Source organism: Pipistrellus hanaki (genome assembly GCF_964339955.1).
Source record: "Pipistrellus hanaki genome assembly, chromosome: 19".
NCBI lineage: Eukaryota > Metazoa > Chordata > Mammalia > Chiroptera > Vespertilionidae > Pipistrellus > Pipistrellus hanaki.
In genome coordinates this window covers 10,423,537-10,448,343 of record NC_140521.1, presented here as the reverse complement: position 1 = coordinate 10,448,343, position 24,807 = coordinate 10,423,537, and the positions used below count along the sequence as shown (strand labels likewise).

Genomic DNA, 24,807 nt, shown 5'->3' with positions numbered 1-24,807 from the left:
ATATAGTAAGTGCTCAATCAAGCACAAGAATTATTTTGACCACAGAGCTCTGCTCTTAATTGTACTTGGAAAGATGTAACCTGAATGACAGGTTAGGCCATTAAAAGCCCCACCAAGCATTATTAAGGGCCTAAAAAACACTCCTTCTTCCGTAGGGAGCAGTGATCCGGAGGGAGCCTCTGTAACTAGGTCACTGCGGGCTCTGCTCCAGAATAAGACGCTCAGTCTTATCTTGGATAAAACGCAGTTAAGCCAAGGAGCTGCCTCATCCCTAGAAGCTGGACAGAAGGCACCAGGCCAGAATCGTATCCTGCAGCTCCAGAGGAGAACCAAAGATACCTAGAGGTTTTGATTTTTAAAGGAGAGAAGCAGAAGCAGAGGGGCCTGAGCTCTGAATTGTCACCTCCTTTGCACCAGGGCCATCTGAGTCTCCAGGAGAGAGATGGGTAGGAGCCAGCACAGTGCAGCACTGTGACTCCAGGCAGAAGGAGGGGAGTGCCTGCCTGGCCAGGTGGGTCCTGGAGCAGAGAGTTTAACCTCCAACCCCGGGAGCCACTTAGAAGGACTGGGACTTGTGCAAGGAGCTTCCTGGTAAGCCCAGTGTCTTCATCTGTTAGAGGGGTTTAATCAGGGCGCCCCAGAGCATTAAAACAGTGCCACTGGCATAGTTATGCTGCGGTCAGTGTTCCGTGGGTTTAATTAATCACTTTACCATACTACTCCAGTATTATTTTCACACAATATTCCACAGCTATCCCAGCTAAAGAGGAGGCAACACGAACTCATCTTCCCATTCTGATGAGCACTGACCGCAGGTGGACGGTCTAGCAGGGCCAACTGGTTTCAGCCTCTCAATAGCACCCAAGAAAAGATCTTATAGAACTTGAGCGAGGGCTTTAGAGGGAAGGAAGAGGCAGGCTTCAGGGTCATCCCAGCGGGGCTGGGTGGACTTTCTCCTCAGTTGGTGACTTTCTCCTCAGTTGGATTCACCCTTAACTGGGAGGCAGATTTCACCCACAGTTACTAGCATGGTTCAAGGCAGAGATACAGGTACAAGAAAATGCCATCTTCTTTCCAGTTCAAAAACTGTGTTGGAATACTGTTCTCAAGAATGGGGTTCTTCCCCTCTCTTTCTCTAAGCAATTCCTTTCCTTTTCCTCCCCAGACCCTTCCAGAGGAGAATGGCTGCAGAGAACGCCTCCTTGGTGACAGAGTTTATCCTCTCGGGCTTGACCGACCGGCCAGGACTCCAGCTCCCCCTCTTCTTTCTGTTCCTAGGTTTCTACTTGGTCACTGTGGTGGGGAACCTGGGCATGATCACGTTGATTGGGCTGAACTCTCACCTTCATATCCCCATGTATTTCTTCCTCTTCAACTTGTCCTTCATTGATTTGAGTTTCTCCACTACCGTCACCCCCAAGATGCTGACGAGTTTTGTCTCAAAGAGGAACATCATCTCCTATGCAGGGTGTGTGACTCAGTTCTTCTTCTTCTGCTTCTTTGTGTTTTCGGAGTCCTTCGTCCTCTCAGCCATGGCCTATGACCGCTATGTTGCCATCTGCAAGCCGCTGTTGTACACGGTCACCATGTCTCCACAGATGTGCCTGTCTCTTCTGCTGGGTGTCTATGGGATGGGAACTTGGGGGGCTGTGTCTCATGTAGGACATATAATGTTTCTGACCTTTTGTGCTGACAACCTTATCAATCATTATATGTGTGACATCATTCCATTCCTGGAGCTGGCCTGCAACAGCTCTTACATAAATTTGCTGGTGGTCTTTTTTATCGTGGCGGTTGGCATTGGGCTGCCTATTGTTACCATTTTTATCTCCTATGGCTTCATTCTCTCCAGCATTCTCCACATTAGCTCCACGGAAAGCAGGTCCAAAGCCTTCAGCACCTGCAGCTCCCACATCATGGCAGTTTCTCTTTTCTTTGGGTTGGGAGCTTTCATGTACCTCAAACCGCCTTCTGTTTTGCCCCTGGACCAGGGCAAAGTGTCCTCTCTATTCTACACCATCGTGGTGCCCATGTTGAACCCACTGATCTACAGCCTGAGGAATAAGGATGTCAAATTGGCCCTGAAGAAATCCTTAGACAGAATCACTTCTGTTTGGAAAAGAAAAACTAGGGATTGAGAAAACAGAAGAGGAATTTTTAATTTTACTTCTATTTTTACTCTCAATAAGGAAATCAAGCTTCATGTTTTTAGTTCTATATATAAAGGAAATGTTAACTGTCCCAAATGGATTTATTCTCTCTCGTTCTCATCCCCTAAAACTTCCCTCTTTATTTTATGAAAATAGTTTCTGCAATTATAGAGTATCCAATATTGAATGGTGCTTCAGAATCATTTAGTCTAGAATTTTATAAAATGCATCACACTTCGGAGAGTCAAGTATTTGCAGGTTGGTTGTCCGGGAATATAAAGCTTTCTGGTGGCAGAGGTGGAACTGATATCCCAGCTTGAATCCCAGGCCAATTTGTTTTCCCTTTTGTCCCGTGTTCTCTCCCCATCTCTTTCTTGGAAGATTTCATTTCACATGTTAGTTGACCTAGCACGTCCAAATTACAAATGTATGAACAGTAACCTCATGCTACTTTCTTCCAGGGGAGAGAAATTGAGTTTGATAGGGTATAAAGATGCTTGGCAGAGGTGTCATATCAAGGCTGAGACAGAGTTTAGAGCAGAGGTTCCCAAACTTGTTTGTGCCGTAGACCCCTTGCCATGTTTTTCGGTTTTGGGTAGACCCCCTACTTACCTGATATTGATTTTTTTGTAAATTTCTAACTGTAGTGAAGTTTAGTGTTAAAATTTAATAAAAAATAATGTACCTACTTTTCTCCGGCATTCTCAAACAAAATAACACTGATTCACTATAATTTGTATGATAAACTACCAGTTTATATTTTTTTAAATATTTTCTCAGCACTTTCCTATTCAAGATTCAGGAAACGAATGAACGTATTTTTCTCACATTCATATTTATAGAGTGACGAATTGAACAAGTCGGTGCAAGTTCGCGAAGCTTTGAGACAAAAGTTGGCAAGAATATTTACTGCGCGTATGCTTGTAACAAGATGATACTGGTATATCATTATGTGCAGGTTTTTATCCTACAACTTACACAATTTTATAAACATATATAATAAATTTTTTACTTCATAGGTAATTTTATAAATAATTTATATATTTTTATATTATAAGATAATATGATGTAAGTAAATAGGTACTATCAGTGTATGTTGAGATCCACTATCGTGGACCCCCATTTTCATTTCATGGACCCCCAAATTTTTTTTTCGCTGATGTAGACCCCTTGCAGGTTGTCATAGACCCCTGGGGGTCGATATAGACCACTTTGGGAATCACTGGTTTAGAGTCTCATTTAAGGGTTATCTTGGTTGTGGTCCAAGATGATTATTTTTAGAGAATTATTTAGAGAACTAGAGGTCTGATGCATGAAATTCGTGCAAGACCTTGCTGAAACCGGTTTGGTTCAGTGCATAGAGCACTGGCCTGCAGAGTGAAAGGTCCCAGGTTCGATTCTGGTCAAGGGCGTGTACCTTGGTTGCTGGCACATCCCCAGTAGGGGGTGTGCAGGAGGCAGCTGATCGATGTCTCTCATCAATGTTTCTAACTCTCTATCCCTCTACCTTCCTCTCTGTAAAAAAATCAATAAAATATATTTAAAAAAAAAAAAAAAAAAAAGAGTAGACCTTCCTTCCCCTGGCTGCCGACACCAGCTCCACTCTGGCGATCGAGACCTGGGCTTCCCTCTCAGCTAGAGTAAACACTAAAAGCTCCAGCTAGAGTAAATAGAAGGCTCCAGCCTGAGTGGAGATGGAAGGTGGTGGCCAGAGCAAAGGCCTGGGTCCCATGTGCTGGAGGAAAGCCAGTGCCTGCAGCCATGGGAAGGAAGGCCTATTGCACGAATCTTTGTGCAATGGACCTCTAGTCTCTAATAATAAAAAAGTGCAATATGCTAATTAGACTGGACATCCTTCCGGACGACCTTCGATGAAGCGGGACTGACTTGTGTGGTGTGCACAACAGAAAATATTTTGCTTTCGGAGAACAAGAAAAATGGGTTCCTTTGTGTTCTGCTTATTAATTCGTGCAGTTATTCAGTGTCTGATAAGTAATGTTCAAGAAAAAAATATTAATTTTTATTAAAATGTTCTATTATTTTATGTGAACAGTTATTTATTTCAGTTCTTTGTATTCGGCATCTCTGTTGAAATAAACGTATGTTTCTATGAAAATGGAAGCTTTTGTTTTTTTGTGGCCCACATAAATGTAAACCGTGTTTATTTGGCCGCGTTAGCCTTTGAGTTTGGCATGGTTATTTAATAATTGAGTTATAATAAATTGAAAATAGCCCTAAGTAGTTTCGCTCAGTGGATAGCACATTTGCCTGCAGACTCAAGGGTCCCAAGTTTGATTCTGGTCAAAGGCACGTACGTTAGTTGTGGGCACATCCCCAGTAGGGGGTGTGTGGGAGGCAGCTGATTGATGTTTCTCTCTCATTGATGTTTCTCTCTCATTGATGTTTCTAACTCTCTATCCGTCTCCCTTCCTCTCTGTAAAAAAACTCAATAAAACATATAAAAAATAATAACTTGATAATAATGGAACTGGTTTCAGTGGAGCCTGGGGGTGTCCCCAGTTCATGCCGGTCACATGGGTGGAGGATGCCAGTGAAACCAGCCCATGGGAAGCAGAGCAGATTTTGGATTTGTTTCCCCCGCCAAGAAACAGACCTGGAGACAGGAGGACGAGGAAGCCTGGGCCTGAGGAGGACTCCCTTTGCACACTCCCTCCAGCCGTTGCTTTAGCCTTTCCTTGTGACTATAAAAGGTTGGAAGTGTGAGTCTCTTCAGCAGTGGAATACTGAAGGTACTTAATGCACAACTAACACATCAATAGGGAATGGGTAAACCATAGGAAGGAATGGAACTACTCTGGGAATTTACATGGGCTGAGGGGATGAGAAAGGGGAGGTTGGAAATGTGAGGCACTTCAAGTGTGGGCAGGGAAGAGGGAGGCAGGTGTACTGTGTTCTGTGTCTTATGATGGTATCGAGCACTTGAAATGTGATCCCCAGTAGGGGGCGTGCAGGAGGCAGCAGGTGGGTGTTACGCCCTCCATCTAGAGGCAGATGGAGGTTGGATACTCCTGTTTGCAGAGAGGAAAACCTGGTTGAAAAAATGTTTACTTTCCCAAGGTCCCACAGCCAGATGTGTAGACTCCTAAACCTGGTTACTTCCACTGCAGCATGACTTCGGGATGAAAACTAGTCTTTAGCCCTAGAGAAAGCTTTGAAAAGGACCAAATAAAAACATGTTCCAGAGGGTTTGTGGCTTCCCTGACCAACAGAGATGTGAAAAAATAGCAGAGCCTTCACCGTCCTGCTGTTACGATTTCTGAGACATCTTTGTCCAGTAAGGAACTTCTTTGCTTTATTTATTTATTTATTTTTTTAAATAAGATTAGTGAATCTGCAGTTTTAGGATTAATTTTTTTAAGTCAATGAAGACATCCCCACTTTTGCCTAGGACAGTGGTCGGCAAACTCATTAGTCAACAGAGCCAAATATCAACAGCACAGCGATTGAAATTTCTCTTGAGAGCCACATTTTTAAAACTTAAATCTCTTCTAACGCCACTTCTTCAAAACAGACTCACCCAGGCAGTGGTATTTTGTGGAAGACCACACTCATGGGACCAAAGAGCTGCGTGTGGCTCTCGAGCCGCTGTTTGCTGACCACTGGTCTAGGATAACCCTACCTTCCATCAAATTGCCTTCAAGTAAGACCACCTCCTGGCATTTTCTCCCTCCAGCACAAACTTAGAACATGGTATTCCCTGAACATGCCTGGAAATCACATATTTTGTATTGCTGGTGTTAATGCAATGTGCTTTTTATAGCATGTACACGCCTTAGATAAATGTCACTTAGAAATGGATTCCTGTTTTCAAAGCCCCAAACTGTGGGCTCTGATGAATCTGAGCTCTGGGCAGCTCCTGACATGGGGAGGTGTCCAGCTTTCTCTGACACCGGGTGACTGGCCTTGGCCTCCAAATCTTTTCACCCTGCAGGTCACAGTCAAAAGAGATATCCTCTAGCCAACTGTCAGTTTTCTGTCAACATTAGCATGTTGCAGGCGTCCAAAATCTTTGTAGTAGGCCGAAACTGGTTTGGCTCAGTGGATAGAGCGTCGGCCTGCAGACTGAATGGTCCCAGGTTCGATTCCAGTCAAGGGCATGTACCTTGGTGCGGGCACATCCCTAGTAGGGGGTGTGCAGGAAGCAGCTGATCGATGTTTCTCTCTCATCGATGTTTCTAACTCTCTATCCCTCTCTCTTCCTCTCTGTAAAAAGTCAATAAAATACATTTTTTTAAAAATCTTTGCAGTAAAACCATGTATGGGGAACCCTACATTATTTGTTTACCTCCTGGAAATGGGTTTGCCACGTAGCTATTTATCGGAAACCTCTGGTGAAGTCCTTAGTATTAGATAAAAAGCAAACGTGTCCCTGAATTTATCTGGTTTCAAAGGTGGGCTTTCATTGAACCGTATTTGTATTTCTTTCTATTGAGCTTAGGAAGTACTATAAACAGTTTGCACATGTGTCATTGTGTTCAGTATTAGGTGTGTCATATTAGGCGTGTAAGTCAAACAGTTTTTCAACCTACGATCTTGCCTCATACTCACTTTTAATATAGCTGGGGCTGGAGAACTTCAAATCCCCAAACGGTAGGTGAAAAACCAAAGGCGGGATTTGACCAAGTGGATAAAAAGAGACATGGAAGCCCAGCTGGTGTGGCTCAGTGGTTGAGCGTCGACCTATGAACAAGGAAGTCACGGTTCAACTCCAGTTAGGGAACATGCCTGGGTTGTGAGCTCCATCCCTAGTAGGGTGTGTACAGGAGGCAGCTGATCAATGATTTTCTCTCATCATTGATATTTCTATCTCTCTCTGAAATCAATACAAATATTTTTTTTAAAAAAAACACACACATAATACATGTAATTTACATAAACCTACCAGCAAAGTACTCGTTGCATAGGTTTCACCACATGTTCCTTACCCCCCAATGTAGACCTCCAAGATTCCTTCTAATTCTAGGATTCCATGTTAAATACATAGATCATTTATGTACAGATTTGTATGGTAAGGAGTAGAAAATGTTTATTGAAAGTCAATTGAGATTCAATATAATGCAGAACCACGTAACTCCTAATGCACGCTTTCCCCGGAGCTCAGTGAGGCCACTGCAAAGGAAGACATCCCAGCGGCCATCTTTCCTCCTTGGCGACATCTGTGCCTGTTCTCACGAAGCTCTAACTTGTGTTTGGCCAGCTGGTGTGAGCGCGGGTCGATGCCCTTGAGGCCAACCTTGGGCCACTCGAAGTCTGAGGGTTCACGCTTGTGTAGGGGAGACATGGTGTTGCGTGTCCATGCATTGCACGTGCAATGACATAAATAAACCATCATTTTTTTAAGAGATGGAAATAAGTAACAGAGAAGCACTATATAGAGATTCAACTTTTCGAAGAGGGCAGTTCTGTAGCTGAAGGAGCGCAGTTAAGAATAGAGCTTCCCACACTGCTTCCTGCTTGGGCTTCGGCTGCTCTTTAGGGAACATGACTCGAGTGAAAAAATCCCAGCGGAGAGGATTTGGAGATGCGGTTCCCATGGCAACGGGCTCTGAAGTGACATAAACCCAGAGGAACTTTGCTCGGTGGTTCTGTCATCCAAACAAGGATCCTCTAAAGCTTCAGAGAGAAAAGTCAACTTGTCTTGAAGCTTGAGCCTTCTTTGCTCTCTGCGCCTCAGGGAGCCCTTCTCCTAGGGGGTTACTGTGGGTCTGTCGTCATGACTTCTTTCCTTGTGACTGGGCGGCAGGGGTTGGGGTGCATTGGTATCACCATGGCCATGGCAGATTTCTCAGGGTCAGATTTCTGCTTTGGGCCTGTTGCCGGTGAGCAGTGACCAAGCAGGATCCCCGTGTGGGGGACCAGCAAGCACTGGGTTCATGCAAGTGTCACCCATCACGCTCACATACAGCACACGCCCAGGGTAGATACAGGGGTTGTCATTATCTCGCCACGTGTGGCGCAGGCCACTGCCAACACGGCTTCGATTATCAACCCCGTTCATGATGGCTCAGCGCTCCCATCCTGACTCATCAGCTGGGTGCAGTGTGAAACTCCATCAGGAGAGATCTATTTGCGGGTTAGAGATGTTGTCTTCTTTATCACTTTTTCAAGGAATGGAAGAGCATCTGGAATGTGTCTGATCCTCGGCAAGTCTTTGCGAGACTGTGCTGATGAATTTGTGAGATATTTTTCCTGAGAGCGGGATTTATTGGAGAGTCACAGGCAGAGCAGGGTTCAGGACTCTGAGTATTTGGGGAGGAGGAACGTTGACTGAGAGTAGAAATGGGTACAGGAAGAGGAGATTTGGAGACAGTCAAGGAAACCTCTCCTGACTTTGTAGTTTGTCCTTGGTGGTATGGAAGAGTGTGGCTATTTAAAAAAATAGGGCGTTGGCGGTGGGACAGGAAGTAGGGACAAGGTAACTAGTCAAGGGCCATGAACCTGACTGTGGATGAAGCATACTGGCCTTATATACAGTTCTGAAGAAAAGATATGACTTCAGAGGAGAAACCAAGATGGTGGCCTAGGTAAGCACCTAAGCTGCCGCCTCGCACAACAATTTCAAAACAACAACTAAAAGACAGAACAAGAAGAAGAAGAAGAAGAAGAAGAAGAAGAAGAAGAAGAAGAAGAAGAAGAAGAAGAAGAAGAAGAAGAGGAAGAAGAAGAAGAAGAAAAAGAAGGAGGAGGAGGAGGAGGATAAAATTATGATCAACAAATACATATATATCAACAAGTGAATCTAAAAATCAAGTGAATTAAAAATCTGAGGAACAGAATAAACTGGTGAATATAATAGAATTAGGGGCAAAGAAAGGGAGTGGATTGATAATTATCAGGGGGAAAGGGGTGTGGAGGGTGCAGGAAGAGACTGGATTAAAATCGTACCCCTATCACCGAAACTGGTTTGGCTCAGTGGTAGAGCGTCGGTCTGCGAACTGAAAGGTCCCAGGTTCAATTCCGGTCAGGGGCATGTACGTTGGTTGTGGGCAGCTGGTCCATGTTTCTCTCTTCCTTCCTCTCTGTAAAAAATCAATAAAATATATTTTTAAAAAATAATAAAAAATAAAATTGTACATCTATGGATGAGGACAATGGCGAGAGGGTGGGGGAAGGTAAGGGCAGAGGGTGAGGCAGGAACCGGGTGGAAGGGAGCTATAGGGGGCTGGGGGAGGAGAAACAATTGTAATAATCTGAGCAATAAAAATTTATTTAAAAAAAAAAAAAAAGAGCTGGGACCGGTTTGGCTCAGTGGATAGAGCGTCGGCCTGCGGACTGAAGGGTCCTGGGTTCGAGTCCGTTCAAGGGCATGTACCTTGGTTGCAGGCACATCCCCAGTGGGGGGGGGGGGGCCGCAGTGCAAGAGGCAGCTGGTCGGTGTTTCTCTCTCATCGACGTTTCTAACTCTCTGTCCCTCTCAATTCCTCTCTGTGTGAAATCAATTAAATATATTAAATTAAAAAAAAAAAAAAGATATGACTTCAGAGCAACTCTAACTTCTATCGGCGCTCCTCTCCCACCTGACAGTAGCCTCCCTCTGGCCCTGCTCAGCATGACCTAGCTCTTAGCAATCCTTTTCTCGAAGCCCCCAAACTGCGATGTAGCTATACTGAGCTCAAGCAAGATGGAAAGGCTGGGATACAGAGGGATATGCCGCCGTGGGAGAGGGGGAGTTAGAAACAGATCAAAGCAAGCAAGACAGAGAAACAAATGTTGCTGGGCCCAGCGGGATGAAGGACATCAAGCTACAAGTCCACCACCCTGAGGAGCCCCTGAGAGTCCTGGGAGGTTAGAGGGCGGGGCCCGTGGAGGAGAATCCCAAAAACTTAGCCGTTTGGGGGGAAACCGTTCTTAACGAATGGGGATTGTTCTTCTAATCGGGCAAGTCCTGGGATTCACTGAAATGTACGCGGTGCAGACAGTGCACTCCTTGAACTCACATAGCATTTATTTTTACCCTTTCTAGATCTCACACTTTTTTTTTTTTTTTCATATTTAGTTCTATGTGTTCTCTCATCTTTCCCAAGAGAATGTCAGAGCCTTGAAGGCAACGTTCTATTCTATTCTTTCTCACAGGGAGACATTAAATGCCGTTATTAAGAAGGCCCGATTTGGCCGAAACCAGTTTGGCTCAGTGGATAGAGCGTCGGCCTGTGGACTAAAGGGTCCCGGGTTCAATTCTGGTCAGGGGCATGTACATTGGTTGCGGGCACATCCCCGGCAGGGGGTGTGCAGGAGGCGGCTGATCGGTGATTCTCTCTCATCCATGTTTCTGGCTCTCTGTCCCTCTCTCTTCCTCTCTGTAAAAAAATCAATAAAATATATTTTTTTTAAAAAAGAAAGAAAGAATGCCTGATTTGGAATTTAGCTTCATATCTGTTAAATTACACCTCTAAAATGGCAGTGATAAAACCCAGGCAAGCAGCACTGAGGGGGAGGGGGTTAAAATGAAGTATTACATTAGAATGGTATTGATCCCGGCACGCTGAGGCAGTATCTAAGTGTGAGGACAGGAGGCGTGCTGGGAACACATAAGTGTGCAACGAGCAAGAGCTGGCTATTCTTGCACCGCGTTTTGCATTTTACCGAGCAGATGTTCATTGAACAAATAATGTTTGTAAAACCCCGCTCAGATACCGTGTTTCCCTGAAAATAAAACATCCTCCGAAAATAAGTCCTACTTACAGGTTTCCTTCTGAGTGAAATATAAGGCATCCCCCGAAAATAAGCCCCCCCCCCCCCCAGGCTCTGTCTCAGAATGCTATTGCTAAACATGAGAGATTTGGTCCACTGAGTCTGAAAGAAATGGAGTCACAAGAAATTCACCAGGAAATTCAGGAATTGGATTGTTTTGATGATGTTCCAGAAGATGATGACATGATTGTCACTGAATAAATGAGTAAATTTTTGATACTGTATGATTCACAGTTTGTCTGGTTTGTGTTGACAACTACCGTACTACCGTACCGTATACAGGTAATACATTTCCTTTATTTTCATTTAACAATCAATGTGTACCGTATTCTTCTTCATGGAAAAAATAAGACATCCCCTGAAAATAAGACCTAGCGCATCTTTGGGAGCAAAAATTAATATAAGATACTGTCTTATTTTCGGGAAAACAGGGTATTACCAAGGGGCTCCGCAAAAAGTCCTCCTTTTGAAAGTTAGTTTCCAGGGGCTGTGATCCCAGGGGAACCTCTGGCTTCCGGCTTCTAATCAGGTCCCCAGATCTCTAAGCCCAGAAGAAAACTGCTCTCTCAGGTCCCCAGTCCCCAGCTGGCACTGAGCAAAAAAAACTTTTTGCTTTCGGAACTTTTTGCTTTCGGAACTTTTCCGAAGCTGGCACTGAGCACAGGTGAGAATGCGGGCTCCTTCCCTTTCCCTCTCCTCCCCAAGCTGGAAAAAGCCTCAGGGCAAAGCCTCAAACAGCTCTTTAGCTCCTTTAGCTCAGAAGGAATTCTAAGTCAGCCCAAGCAGGACAGAAGCTAACGGGGTGCTGTTAGGACTGTTAACGATTAAACCATTGAAACCTGTAAAGAATTTTGAGCCAAACTGTCCACATGTGCCAGGAAGCAGAACTTCAACCGATTGAGATAATGCTCCAGAGAATGGCGGGTTACGTTTCTATATTTCTACGTTGCAATCAGAGGAAAGGGACTTAGGTGGGTTACATGGAATTCATTGGTGATAGATTAGGGAGGTGGGACAGAGCGAAGCGGTAAAACCTCTGGGATGGGGTAAAAGGTGAAGTGATGGACATGAGCTTCTTTTACAGAGACGGATACAGGATACGTAATCAACAGTTGACAATTAACTTGATAACCATAACAATGAGGGAATGTCTCGAGGCCATTTGTTGTACCCTGAGGGGTCCCGGGTAAAAAGGAAGTTACAAATTACCCAGACATCACACAGATTTGTTATCTTAGAGGCGGGAAGGCTGGATGGGCTCAGGAAAGAAGATCTAAGTTGATCTTCGTCAGGTGAAATATCAGTCTAGGACAATGACTACCCACTATAACCTGTTTGTAGTTCGATATTTAATTTTCAAACCATCTTTCGTGGTTATTTTAGGTCTCTGAGTTTGCAAGAGGGCCACGCAGGCCTCCCCTGAGCTTGTCAGGTGAGCATGTGGCTCTTTTCTTTTGCAGGACCTTCATCCGGGTTAGCACTGAGACCGGCTGTTACCTGTCTGAACAGCTGAGGGAAAGGTGCGCCGCTGAGCTGCTGGCTGAAGGGTGAGTGACTCAACCTGGGATGAACTTTTCCGAAGTCGCCCACCTCAGGGGGTAACGGCCTGAAGGAAGGTCAGAAAGGCCGCCTCGCCTTTCCACCGTCTAGCTTGACCGTGAGGGACCGCTCCAGCCAGCGGGACTGGCGACTGGCTCTGACCCCGAGAGGATTCACCCCAGAGACTGAGCACAGGGTTGACCAACTCTGGCAGAAACCAGAGTTGGAAGGACAGAATATAAATGGACCAAAGGAAAGACCTGGGGGCTCCCCCCTGCATCCTGGGTATTCTCACTGTGGAGGCAGGCACCCCTCCAGAGGCAGATCCAGGATGTTGGGAGAACAGGCCCCCGGCCCCCAGAAAGCCTTTCTGTTGAGGTTCAGTGTGTCTGTCTGAGCGGGTCGAGTTCTCAGGACCGGGGAGGTGACTGGGAGGGCAGCAGCCCCTCCTCTCTCTCTCTCTCCTGCTCTCTTTCTCTCTCTCCCACTCTCTCTCTCTCTCTCCCTCCCTCTCCCTCTCTCTCTCTCTCCCTCCCTCTCCCTCTCTCTCTCTCTCCCTCCCTCCCTCTCCCTCCCTCCCTCCCTCTCTCCCTCCCTCCCTCCCTCTCCCTCTTTCACTCTCTCTCTCTCTCTTCCTCTCCCTCCCTCTCTCTCTCTCTCCCTCTCCCCCCCCTCTCCCTCTCTGAGCGGCTCCTCCTTTGTCCCACAGCACGCCCTGAAGGAGGATGGTGGCTGGGAATTCCTCTGTGACGGAGTTTGTCCTCGCAGGCCTGACCCACCAGCCAGGCCTGCAGGCGCCCCTCTTCCTCCTGTTCCTGGGCTCCTACGTGGTCACGGCGGCGGGGAACCTGGGCCTGCTGGCCCTGATCGGGCTGAGCGCCCCCCTGCACACCCCGATGTACTTCTTCCTCTACCACCTGTCCCTCATCGACTTCTGCTACTCCACCGCCATCACCCCCAAAATGCTGGCCGGCTTCGTCTGGGACAGGAACGCCATCTCCTACGCGGGGTGCATGACGCAGCTCTTCTTCTTCCTCTTCTTCGTGGTCTCGGAGTCCTTCGTCCTGTCCGCCATGGCCTACGACCGCTACGTGGCCATCTGCGACCCGCTGGCCTACGCCGCCACCGTGTCCCCCCGGGTCTGCCTGGGCCTCGCGTGCGGCGTCTACGCCATGGGGCTGGCCGGGGCCGCGGCCCACACCGCCTGCATGGCCAGGCTGACCTTCTGCGCCCGCAGCCTGGTGGACCACTACATGTGCGACATCCTCCTGCTCCTGGAGCTCTCCTGCACCAGCACCCGCGTGAACGTGCTGGTGGTGTACGTGGTGGTGGGCATCGGCATCGGGGTGCCCGCCCTCACCATCTTCGTCTCATACGCGCTCATCCTCACCAGCATCCTCTGCATCCGGTCCTCCCGGGGCAGGTCCAAGGCCTTCAGCACCTGCAGCTCCCACCTCACGGCGGTCTCTCTCTTCTTCGGGTCGGGGGCCTTCGTGTACCTCAAGCCGTCTTCCCTTTTGCCTCTGAGCCAGGGGAAGGTGTCCTCCCTCTTCTACACCACCGTGGTGCCCATGCTCAACCCCTTGATCTACAGCCTGAGGAACAAGGACGTCAAAGCGGCCCTGAAAAAAACCTGGAGCATAACAAAAAAAGTAAATAAATAACCCTTTCTCCTGACAAAGGGGCAATAGGGACTGCAGGCAAGGGACTGTTTTCCTTCCATAAGGGATCCAGGTTTCCTTCGTTACATGGGAGGCGTTTCAACTCTTTCTCAATCAAGGTTAGCCTTCCCATTTTGTTTTTGTTTTTGTTTTTTTAAAATGTATATTTTGTGTGTGTGAGATTTCAAAGGTTAAGATTATGTTGATAACATTATTTACAGATTTAAAAGGCGTGGTTATCCCAGGTCTTGAGGGGGAAACGACTGCATAAAATAACTAACTTGGAATAAATATTTTGCATCAGTAAAAATAAAAAGATAAATAAAAATTTTAATTGATTTCAGAGAGGAAGGGGGGGGAGAGAGAGAGAGAGAGAAAGAGGGAGAGAGAGAAACATCAATGATGAGAGAGAATCATTGATCGGCTGCCTCCTGCACGCCCCACGCTGGGGATCGAGCCCACAACCAGGGCATGTGCCCTGACCCGGAGTCAAACCGTGACCTCCTGGTTCGTAGGTTAATAGTCAACCACTGAACCACACCAGCCGAGCTACCCTTCCCATTTTAAACACTCTTTAATTCTTAAATATCCTTAAGGCCATAGGATACATTTCGCAGACCTGGAGAATCTTTTCATTCCGATCTCTCACGTTTCTGGGAAGAGACACCGGCCTGGGCACCTTCCCTACCATCACTCCGTTCCTCACCAGCAGACCTGGGCCTCGGACCCAGGCTCTTGATTTCTAAGGTCACATGCTATGGCTCCCTTTCATTCTCCCTCAGCCCCGGGCAGTCTCATTTCAAACATGAGCTCCTCTGCGATGATGCTGAAATCTAGTCCTGTCTACAGAAATTAGTCAAGGGCTAATTTTAAATATCACATTTTTGCAAGGAAGTAGGAGGCTCAGGATTTGGTGGAGATGGTCTTGGCTAAATGACCTGACGCATTCTGGAAGGATCCTGCAGGGTGTGCGGGGGAGGGGTGCCAGGACTCACCAAGTGTCACTCATGGCACCTTCTGAGACTGCTGTGCGCGGCTCCGGGCACTTGGACCTGATGGGATTTGGCAGTGCTGGGAGGACGGCCTTCTGCACGCCAAGGTTATGTCTCTGGATCTATTCTTGTTCATCAGTTTATGTTGTTCGTTATATTCCATAAATGAGTGAGACCATGTGATATTTATCTTTCTCTGACTGCTTTGTTTCACTTAGCATAATACATGCCAAGGTTATGAAGGACAGGATTTGGGAATGACTTCCACACAATCAGTCCTAGCAAACATGAATTCAAAAGGATGAGAGTGGCCCTCGCTGGTTTGGCTCGGTGGATTGAGTATCGGCCTGCAGACTGAAGGGTCCCAGGTTCGATTCCGGTCTAGGGCACATGCCTCGGTTGCAGGCTCAATCCCCAGTGTGGGGTGTGCAGAAGGCAGCCTGTCAATGATTCTCTCTCAACAGTGATGTTTCTCTCCCTCTCCCTTTCCCTCTGAAATCAATAGGGATATATTTTTTAAAAAATAGAATGAGAGTGAAACGAGAGGGCTTTAGGCGACACAGAATCGGTGGGCAGCACTGAATGCGGTGAGTGTGGTGGGGAAAGGAGACGAATGTAGACACAGAAAGAGCAAGGACTTGGGAGCTGGAGGGTAGAATCAGATATGGACTGTCAGCTCTTCCTCTGCCAAGTTACTCGATGTCTTTGAGCATCATCGCCTTTATCTTTAACTTTTTTTTTTTTTTAAAGAATTACTACGACAATGAAATGGTAAGTGCTCAGTTAGTTTTCTCCCCATCCCTGCCAGGTCCTCTGCCTCCTGCTACCGACATTTCCACAAACTTATTGTTTGAACTTGAGACAATCATTTTCTCCTTCTGCGCTCATGCCCGATTCTATGGAAATGATTATGCGCCATCAGATTATTCCTACAGTCCATTCCATATAGATGCTGACTGAGTAGTGCATGTTCATTTATAGTTATTTCCAAAGAGAGAAACATCTCCTTTTACTCCACTTTTCTGGCCCTCCTGTCTCTTCCCCCGTGCCCAGCCCAATTGCTTGTGAGTTGCATATTTTTAGATGGTTGGGGGCATGTAGGAGGCAGCCAATGGATGTTCTGATCTCACATCAATGTTCCTCTCCCCCTCTCCCTTCCTCTCTCTCTAAAAACAAATTAAAAACCTTTTTAACAATTATTGTGCCATTAGTTCCTTAAATGTTCAACATCATTATTATTATTGGTATAGCCTACGTTGCATTTAAAAAGCTAGCCAGATGAGTCATTAAATGCATTTCTGTTTACCCAGCATAGAAACTTATTATTTGTTCTGCTAACCAGGGTAATTTAGCTTATTAAAGCAAAGAGGAGTCATCAAAGAATTGAATGTTGTTTTTTAAAAACAGTTGTGCAGGAGTATGAACAATTGTCTCTGAGATTTAACATCTGCGTCTATTTTATCCTCCAAGCCCCATCGGAACAACATGTCCTTGGAAGGGGAAAGATCATTTAAAATAAAGCAAAACTTTGAGGGAGAGTTTTGTGTTTTTTTAATATATTTTTATTGATTTTTTTTTTAGAGAGAGAGGAAGGGAGGAGGATAGAGAGTTAGAAACATCGATGAGAGAGAAACATCGGTTAGCTGCCTCCTGCACATCCCCTACTGGGGATGTGCCCGCAACCAAGGTACATGCCCTTGACTGGAATCAAACCTGGCACCCCTCAGTCCGTAGGCCAACGCTCTATCCACTGAGCCACACCGGTTAGGGAGAGTTTGTCACACCCCTTTCAGAAGGTGATTTTGACAGGTGTGTCTGCCTTCATCTGAGGGACGTGAGAAGGTTGCCCGGCTCCACTCCCTGCCCACAGCCTTCTTCGTCTCCAGCCCCATCATACCATCCAGGCTTGCTCACTGCAAACAGCAGGAGAAGGTCCTGGTTAACTTGGGACCAAAAATAAGAGTGTTAATTGGCAAGAAATGGCACTCTCAGTTCATAGGCTCTCAGAACAAGCTGGGGAGCCAGCTCTCAGAGCCAGGAAGGATGGAGAGGAGGCCAGGGGCTGGAATTGCAGCCAAGTCACACCACACAGCCATCTGGTCAGTCCGTGCTGCCCACTCCTGCTGGCACCACCCGCGCCAGCATGTGCCATCCATCGGTAGGTTGTCTTTGTCTTTGTCTTTGCCAACATGAGATGTTCCTGTTTCTTTGGGTCACTTGGTTGGAAGCTGCCCATCGCCTTCACGGGCAGGAAGAGGTGGACAAGGAGTCTGGAAGGCTGGTCAACCTTGGGGCTCTGATAAGGGTCAGAGCCTTGCGCCCAACTGTTGAGTCGAGACCATGGTGGCTGAAGCCACTTCCGCCTTTCAGTCTCACGTACATCCTTGTAAATCCTTGCTGTTGGGCTATCATCGAGCTGTTATTGAAATCGCCTGCCTGAGGGCTATAGGTGGATCCCAAGCCTGAATAAAAGGAATCGCAAGGCCAGAGCAAAGCATAGTCCTCTCCTGGGCTCCCACCTGGCCCCCAATTCCCAAATTCGTATTTTCTTGTCTAGCCCAAGCCAGTTTGGCTCAGTGGATAGAGTGTCGGTCTGCAGACTGAAGGGTCCCAAGTTCGATTCCGGTTGAGGGCATGTACCTTGGTTGCGGGCACATCCCCGGTGGGGGTGTGCAGGAGGCAGCTGATCGATGATTCTCTCTCATCGATGTTTCTGGCTCTCTATCCCTCTCCCTTCCTCTCTGTAAAAAAAAAAATCAATAAAATATATTTTAAAAAAATATTTTCTTGTCTAGTCTCTTTCATTGGTGTGCAGCCTCCTCCAGAACCCGAACCCTGAACCCGAACCCTGAACCACACTGGACGTGGGGGAGGGAGAGGGACACTCGCATCACTTGCCCCACACGTTGGTCCTGCCAGGAACAGGACTGGCTGAGTCCAGGTCTTGTGTTCTCTGGAGAGATTTCACAGAAGCGGGCCTGAGCCTGGCTCCGGCTCCACCCAGGGCTCACACAGAGTACATTCCCAGGGATGTGTATTCCTCCCTAAACACAAGGAGGTGCAGTGCTGGACAGTCATGGGCAAGCAGCTCTTTGTACCCCTTCTTTTTCTTTTCTCTTCTTTTTTTAAAATATATTTTATTGATTTTTTACAGAGAGGAAGGGAGAGAGATAGAGAGTTAGAAACGTCGATGAGAAAGAAACATCGACCAGCTGCCTCTTGCACACCCCTCACTGGGAATGTGCCCGCAACCAATTTACATGCCCTTGACCGGAATCGAACCCGGGACCTTTCAGTCCGTAGACCAACGCTCTACTGCTGAGCCAAACTGGTTTCGGCTTTGTACCCCTTCTTACATTTCAGTTTTAAACCTGAATTTCACTTCCTCAGAGGGCTTTCCCTGAGTTTCCTGACTCAGTAGGACACCCCGGTTAAATGGTGTCAAGGCCCTCCCAGAACTTCTTGCTAGCATGTGTATTGTATTCCTAATGAGTTATGTATAAGTATCTGTTTATTCTAGGTTTCTCCATCTGGATCATATATTTGAAAAGGCAAGAGTATAATGGTTTTGATTGTTGCTTTGTTCTCTTATTTTAAATATATTTTATTGATTTTTTTTTTTTTTACAGAGAGGAAGGGATTGAGAGTTAGAAACATCAACGAGAGAGAAATATCAATCAGCTGCCTCCTGCACACTTCCTACTGGGGATGTGCCTGCAACCAAGATACATGCCCTTGACCGGAATCGAACCTGGGACCCTTCAGTCCGCAGAATGACGCTCTATCCACTGAGCCAAACTGGTCAGGGTTTGTTGCTTTATTCTTAAAGCAAAGCAGAGGGCCCAGAATATGGTAAATGCTCTTTTTATATCTGTTGGAACGTCTCCATTTCTATATTTTTAAAATTATATTTCTTAAATTATATTTCTAAGTTACACACTCTTTCCTCCCCACCCCCTTCAGCTGATGCTGGCTTCTGGGTAATTTCCTTAGATCTACCTTCCGGTTTACTTATTTTCTCTTCACCCGTGTCTAATAGGCTGCTTAACACATTCACAGAGTTTTAAACTACCATGTTTTCAATTCTAAAAGTTACATTTGTTTTTTTTTAAAGCCTGCCTTTTTTCCTTTGATCAGATTAAGTGCTTTTATTTGTATTCCAACCCTGATAAGCCTAGCAAATTTGCAGGTCTGTTTCTGTAGCGTGTGGTTCGTCTTTCATGGTAATTCTCATTCGCAGTGGCCCAATTTGTGTTTCTTAAGTGGTTTCCATTAAGGGCTCATGACCTTTGTATACTTACCTGGAAAACATTCTTTGACATCTGGATTTAAATTGCATTCTTTAGAGAGGAATTTTTTTATTACATGTATAATGTGTTATATTCATGGAACATTTTGATCTTATCGGACAGAGCAAAGGCCTGTGCAGGTGGTCTTTGTGGTGGTGGTGTCTCCCCTGTTCTGAGCAGCTCATGGGGTTAGGAACACGTCATCTGAGATACTCTCTCTGGAGCACCTGCAACTCTGATCTCACTCTTTTTTTGTTGTTGTTTTGTTATTATCCTCAAAACTCCCTTCAAAAACTTGGGAATGGTAGCTAACGTAAGTCTGGGACCACTCTTCCTTAAAGTCGAAATTAAGTATTAGTGCGCTGACCGGTTTGGCTCAGTGGATAGAGCATCAGCCTTCGGATTCGGGGATCCTGGGTTCGATTCCTGTCAAGGGCATGCACCTTGGTTGTGGGCGCATACCCAGAGGAGAGTGTGCAGGAGGCGGCTGGTGGATGTTTCTCTCCCATCCATGTTTCTGACTCTATTCCTCTCTGTAAAAATAAATAAATAAATAAATAAATAAATAAAAATAAAAATCAATAAAATGCATTTTAAAAAAGATTACGTATTAGAATGAATGAAGGAGAGGAAAAGGGAGGGCCCCCCCCCCACCTTCCACAGGAAGTCCCTGAAGTAAAAGGGAAGTGTGAACGCCAACACCGGAGTCCCAAGATGCTGTGTGAGCACCGTAATCCCAGCCATAAACAAAGAGCACCAAGCCTTCCCTGCAGGAACCATCTGAGAAATTCCCAGGGGCGATGGTGCCTAATGAGGTTCCCGAGGCCATCCCGCAGCACAAAGCTCTTCCTGATATGTAGCCGGGGTTCTGGTGACGCGGAGGGTTCTATTTCTTTTCTCCTGAAGGAGACGTGGACCAGCTGAGAAGATCCGCACACACAACTATTGGTCTATTCTAGAGCTCCTGCAGACCGGGTTTCTAGAAGCTCTGATCCTCAGCACCAGGGGCATCAGAAGAGACCATACCTGGAGCTGTCGGCTTTAGGCACGGACATCATCTTCTCCTCCGGGCTCACAGAGAAAGAGAAGCCACGGGCCCAGCACTGAGGGAGCCAGGAGGAAGGAAGGAGAATGTCTGAATCCCATCTTCCCAGAGGAGCTTCTTGTCAACCCACAGCCAACAGGTCTAGGATGTCCTGATCCTTCCCCTGCTCCAACATGGACTTTGATGGAGCGAAGAGGCTTCTAGGAGGAAGGTGAGCTGGGGACAGAGGACCCCACATCTGGCTGGGAGAGGGAGGCAGAGAGTAGGAGACATAAGAGCTCTCAGTATATCCTACAGTGGTGGGCTTTGGGTTGTACGCCTGGCTCTTGGGGATGTCTTTCTGAGAGTCCTTGGGCAGCCAAGTCAGGTATTCAATCTCCTCATCTCTCAAGGGCGAACAGAATTCTTTTTATTAAAAAAATGTTTTTTTTTATTGATTTTAGAAAGGAAGGGAGAGGGAGAGAGAGATATGGAAGCATCAGTGATTAGAGAGCATCATTGGTCAGCTGCCTTCTGCACGTCCCCTACTGGTGATCAAACCCGCAAACCCGGGCATGTGTCGAACCCAGGGACCCTTCAGCCTACACGCCTATGCTCTATCCACTGAGCCAAACCATCTGGGGCGGGAACCGAATTCTTGCTGCCCATGCTAAGAATCTCTAGCCTAGCTTCATGATCAGCCTGGGGCAGCTGATATAGTCACAGGCACGCTGTAAATAGCCACGTTGGGGGCGTAAGTGAGAGAGCGTTACCCGCCCAAAGTCCAAGGGCCCGATGCTTCAAAAGGCCCAAACTCAGAACATCAGGCTTTGAAGTAAAGGTTTATTGATCGGAAAGGTGCCAACCAAGAAGGTGGGGGACCTAAGGGTGCCTCCAATCCATTTGCTTGCTGGACTAGGTTAAGGATTTTTAAGGGCTGAGGGGAACAAGTGTGCAGAAGTGCTGGAGGGACAGTGTTCATTGGAACTCGGCCATTTTTGGTAAAGGGATGTCAACACCAGATCCTCCCGGACAACAGAGCCTTGGTGTTCAAGTCCTGGTGTTCAAGTCCCGGTTATGTCCTGGTCCTTTTGGGTGGGGCCGGGGAGAGGAACGTGCAAGATTTTTTTTTAAAATATATTTTTATTGATTTTTTTTTACAGAGAAGAAGAGAGAGGGAGAGAGAGTCAGAAACATCGACGAGAGAGAAACATCGATCAGCCGCCTCCTGCACACTCCCCACTGGGGATGTGCCCGCAACCAAGGCACATGCCCCTGACCGGAATCGAACCTGGGACCCCTCAGTCCTCAGGCCGACGCTCTATCCACTGAGCCAAACTGGTTTCGGCAGGACGTGCAAGATTTTGGTTCCAGGTGCAGCTGGGGCCAAAGGTCTTTCCTCTGAGCCTGCCTTCCCTACAGGAGTCGTGGTTTTCGTCCGTTGTCTCTAAAAAGCCACCGAGCACCTCGTCAACCAGAACAGAACCATTCTGAGCTGGTTCCACCGTCACAAGGAGAGAGGCACAAGGGAGGGCGTCCCCACATGGTCTCGTCTCTTCCATCACCCATGCGTATGCCTGTCCTCAATCTGTTGTATTGTGCCCCTTGTCTCCACAGACAGCTTACCCAGAAGAGAATGGTTCTGAAGAACAGCTCCTCGGTGACTGCCTTTGTCTTTGGGGGGTTCTCGGGACAAACCGAGGTCCGTGTCCCCCTCTTCTTCCTGTTCTTGGGGCTCTATGTGTGCACCGTGGTGGGCAACGTGGGCTTGCTCACCGTCATCGGCCTGCATTCCAGCCTGCACACGCCGATGTACTTTTTCCTCTTCAACTTGTCTTGGATCGACCTCTGCTATTCTTGCGTCTTTACTCCCAAGATGCTGCACGACTTCTTGTCGGAAAACATCATCTCTTACGCGCGATGCATGGCCCAGCTGTTTTTCTTCTGCTTCCTGGTCAATTCTGAGTGCTACGTGCTGGTGTGCATGGCCTATGACCACTATGTGGCCATCTGCAGGCCCCTGCGGTACCCGGTCACCATGGCCCCCCAGGCCTGCGCTCTGCTGATGGCTGGTTCCTACGGGGTCGGGTTTGCCGGGGCCATGGCCCACACCGGGAACATGCTGAGACTGACCTTCTGTGGCTCCAACGTCATCGACCATTACCTGTGTGAGGTCCTCCCCCTCCTGCAGCTCTCCTGCACCAGCCCCCACCCCAACGAGCTGGTGTTTTCTGTTGTCGTCGGGATGGTCATCGCGACCTCCAGCGTCAGCATCGTCATCTCCTACGCGCTGATCCTCTCCAACATCCTCCGCATCCCTTCTGCCGAGGGGCGGTCCAAGGCCTTCGGCACCTGTGGCTCCCACCTCACCGCCGTGGCTCTGTTTTTTGGGTCCGGGGCGTTCACCTACTTAACCACCTCGTTTCCCGGATCTGCGGGCCGGAGCAAGTACGCTTCCGTCTTCTACACCAACGTGGTTCCCATGCTGAACCCTTTGATCTACAGTCTGAGGAATAAGGATGTTAAACTTGCCCTGGGCAAAACCCTGAAAAGAGCGCTTTTCTGATGGTTCTGTTTGTCCCGATGAATTACTGAGACGCATCATAGTATCTTTTTATCTGCAGGTGGGAGATTTTCTTTTCTTTTTTAATATATATGTTATTTATTTTTTTTTTTTTTACAGAGCGGAAGGGAGAGGGATAGAGAGTTAGAAACATCGACCAGCTGCCTCCTGCACACCTCCTACTAGGGATGTGCCCCTAACCAAGGTACGTGCCCTTGCCCGGAATTGAATCTGGAATTGGATAGACCAACGCTCTATCCAATGAGCCAAATCGGTTAGGGATTAGGCAGATTTTCATCTTGTTTCTCTAGAGGGTCTTCTCCCCACTTTGAAAAATTGAATGCATCTTGCTTATACTCTTCTTGGGGATTGTACTATTTTTGTACTACTTACACTGGCCCATTATATGAAATTTAGCATTGATGAAGTGGTTATAATTTACTTGACTCTATAGTAGGCCCAAGAGATGAATAAGATGAGGCCCCCACACGTTCCATCCTTTTCTTAGTAGGTTAAATGGGTTCTTGCAAGTGACATGTCTGGCTGGGAGATGAGCAAATGGTGGTATGAGGGTCCAAGAGAGTGAGGGTTTTTTTGTTTGTTTGTTTGGTTGGTTGGTTTTTTTCCATAGGAGTAGCTTTAGCAAAGACCAAAGGTAGATACCTTGGGCCACAGATAAGATAGTCTTCCAGGCCCCAGAAAGATTGGTTGGCTAGGAAGATCATAAATCGTCTCTTTCCTATGCATAAATGTACATGCAAGAGCAGGCTTCACACCCAAGAGTTCTTCACATAGTCTGAAATGGAAAGTTAAATCAAAACTAAAATATTTCATTTCCAAGTTTCAGAACTCTTCGGCCTTGGAATAGTAACCAAAGGGTAGGCGGTCTTGTAACTGGGTCAGTTCCTTGGGCTCTGGATGCCAAGGCTGAAAGCAAAAGAAGGAAAAAGGAGGCGCCCCAGTGTCCTGTTATGGTTATGTTAACGGCTACCTCTATTCTGTTAACAGAGGTGACCTACTGTTAATAGAGGTAGTCTACTGTTAATAGAGGTTATGTCAACTACTACCTCTAATAGTTATGCTAACGGATACCGCTCTTCTGCCCTGGAGGTATGTGCGCATTCGGGAGGGTTTGGGGAAATTCTTCTATCCTTTAAAGTAACTTTAGACTTTATGGCAGAGAGAGAGGGGTGGAGAGGGTTACAGTTAACTATGAATGAATCAAGAAGAAAGAAAAGTTATATTACACTCTCAACTTGCGGGAAGACTTGGAAGGATCCAGAATTCGAGTGCCGAAAACCACTCTGATGCCGAGACCGGTTTCGCTCAATGGATAGAGCGTCGGCTTGGGGACTGAAAGGTCCCGGGTTCGATTCCGGTCAAGGGCATGTGCATTGGTTGCGGGCACATCCCCAGTAGGGGGTGTGCAGGAGGCAGCTGATCGATGATTCTCTCTCATCGATGTTTCTAATTCTCTATCCCTCTCTCTTCCTCTCTGTAAAAAATCAATAAAATATATTTTTAAAAAAAGAAAGAAAGAAAGAAAGAAAACCACTCTGAGCTGCTCGGTTGAAGGTGCTGCTATTCTTGGTTGAATAGCTTGGGTTTTTGAGGAATAACACATCCCCACACACCGCCCTGAGCAATAGGCAGGAAGGTAGAGCTTGGGCCAGACCAACCCATGTGGCGAGGTGGGGGCGAAGACTCATGATGAAGCCAGAAGCGTGGGGCACCCTCTGAGCAGAGGCTGGAACGTGGGGTGTCCCCGAGGAGATCCTCTGTCAGGCATGTTCTCTTGGCTGTGGGGAGAGTCGTGTAAAGTACCGAGTCCGCATGTTTTGCTTTGCTTCTATTTCTCCAACACTTCCGCAACATGG

At 47.0% G+C, this 24,807-nt stretch overlaps 1 protein-coding gene and 1 long non-coding RNA gene across 2 annotated transcripts in view; one reads left to right on the top strand and one right to left on the bottom strand.

Moving 5' to 3' along the window:
- The window catches only part of LOC311613728, a 151,761-nt gene that overhangs the window by 23,675 nt on the left and 103,279 nt on the right, over positions 1–24,807 (bottom strand). The gene's annotated exons all lie outside the window — the stretch shown is intronic.
- On the top strand, positions 1,182–22,933 carry LOC311613959 (uncharacterized protein; the record flags this gene model as incomplete). The annotated part of the gene is made up of 5 exons (XM_084868452.1): positions 1,182–2,122; positions 12,323–12,409; positions 13,123–14,053; positions 16,108–16,118; positions 21,985–22,933. The coding sequence occupies 5 exons, from the start codon at positions 1,182–1,184 to the stop codon at positions 22,931–22,933; spliced, it is 2,919 nt and encodes a 972-aa protein (XP_084724578.1).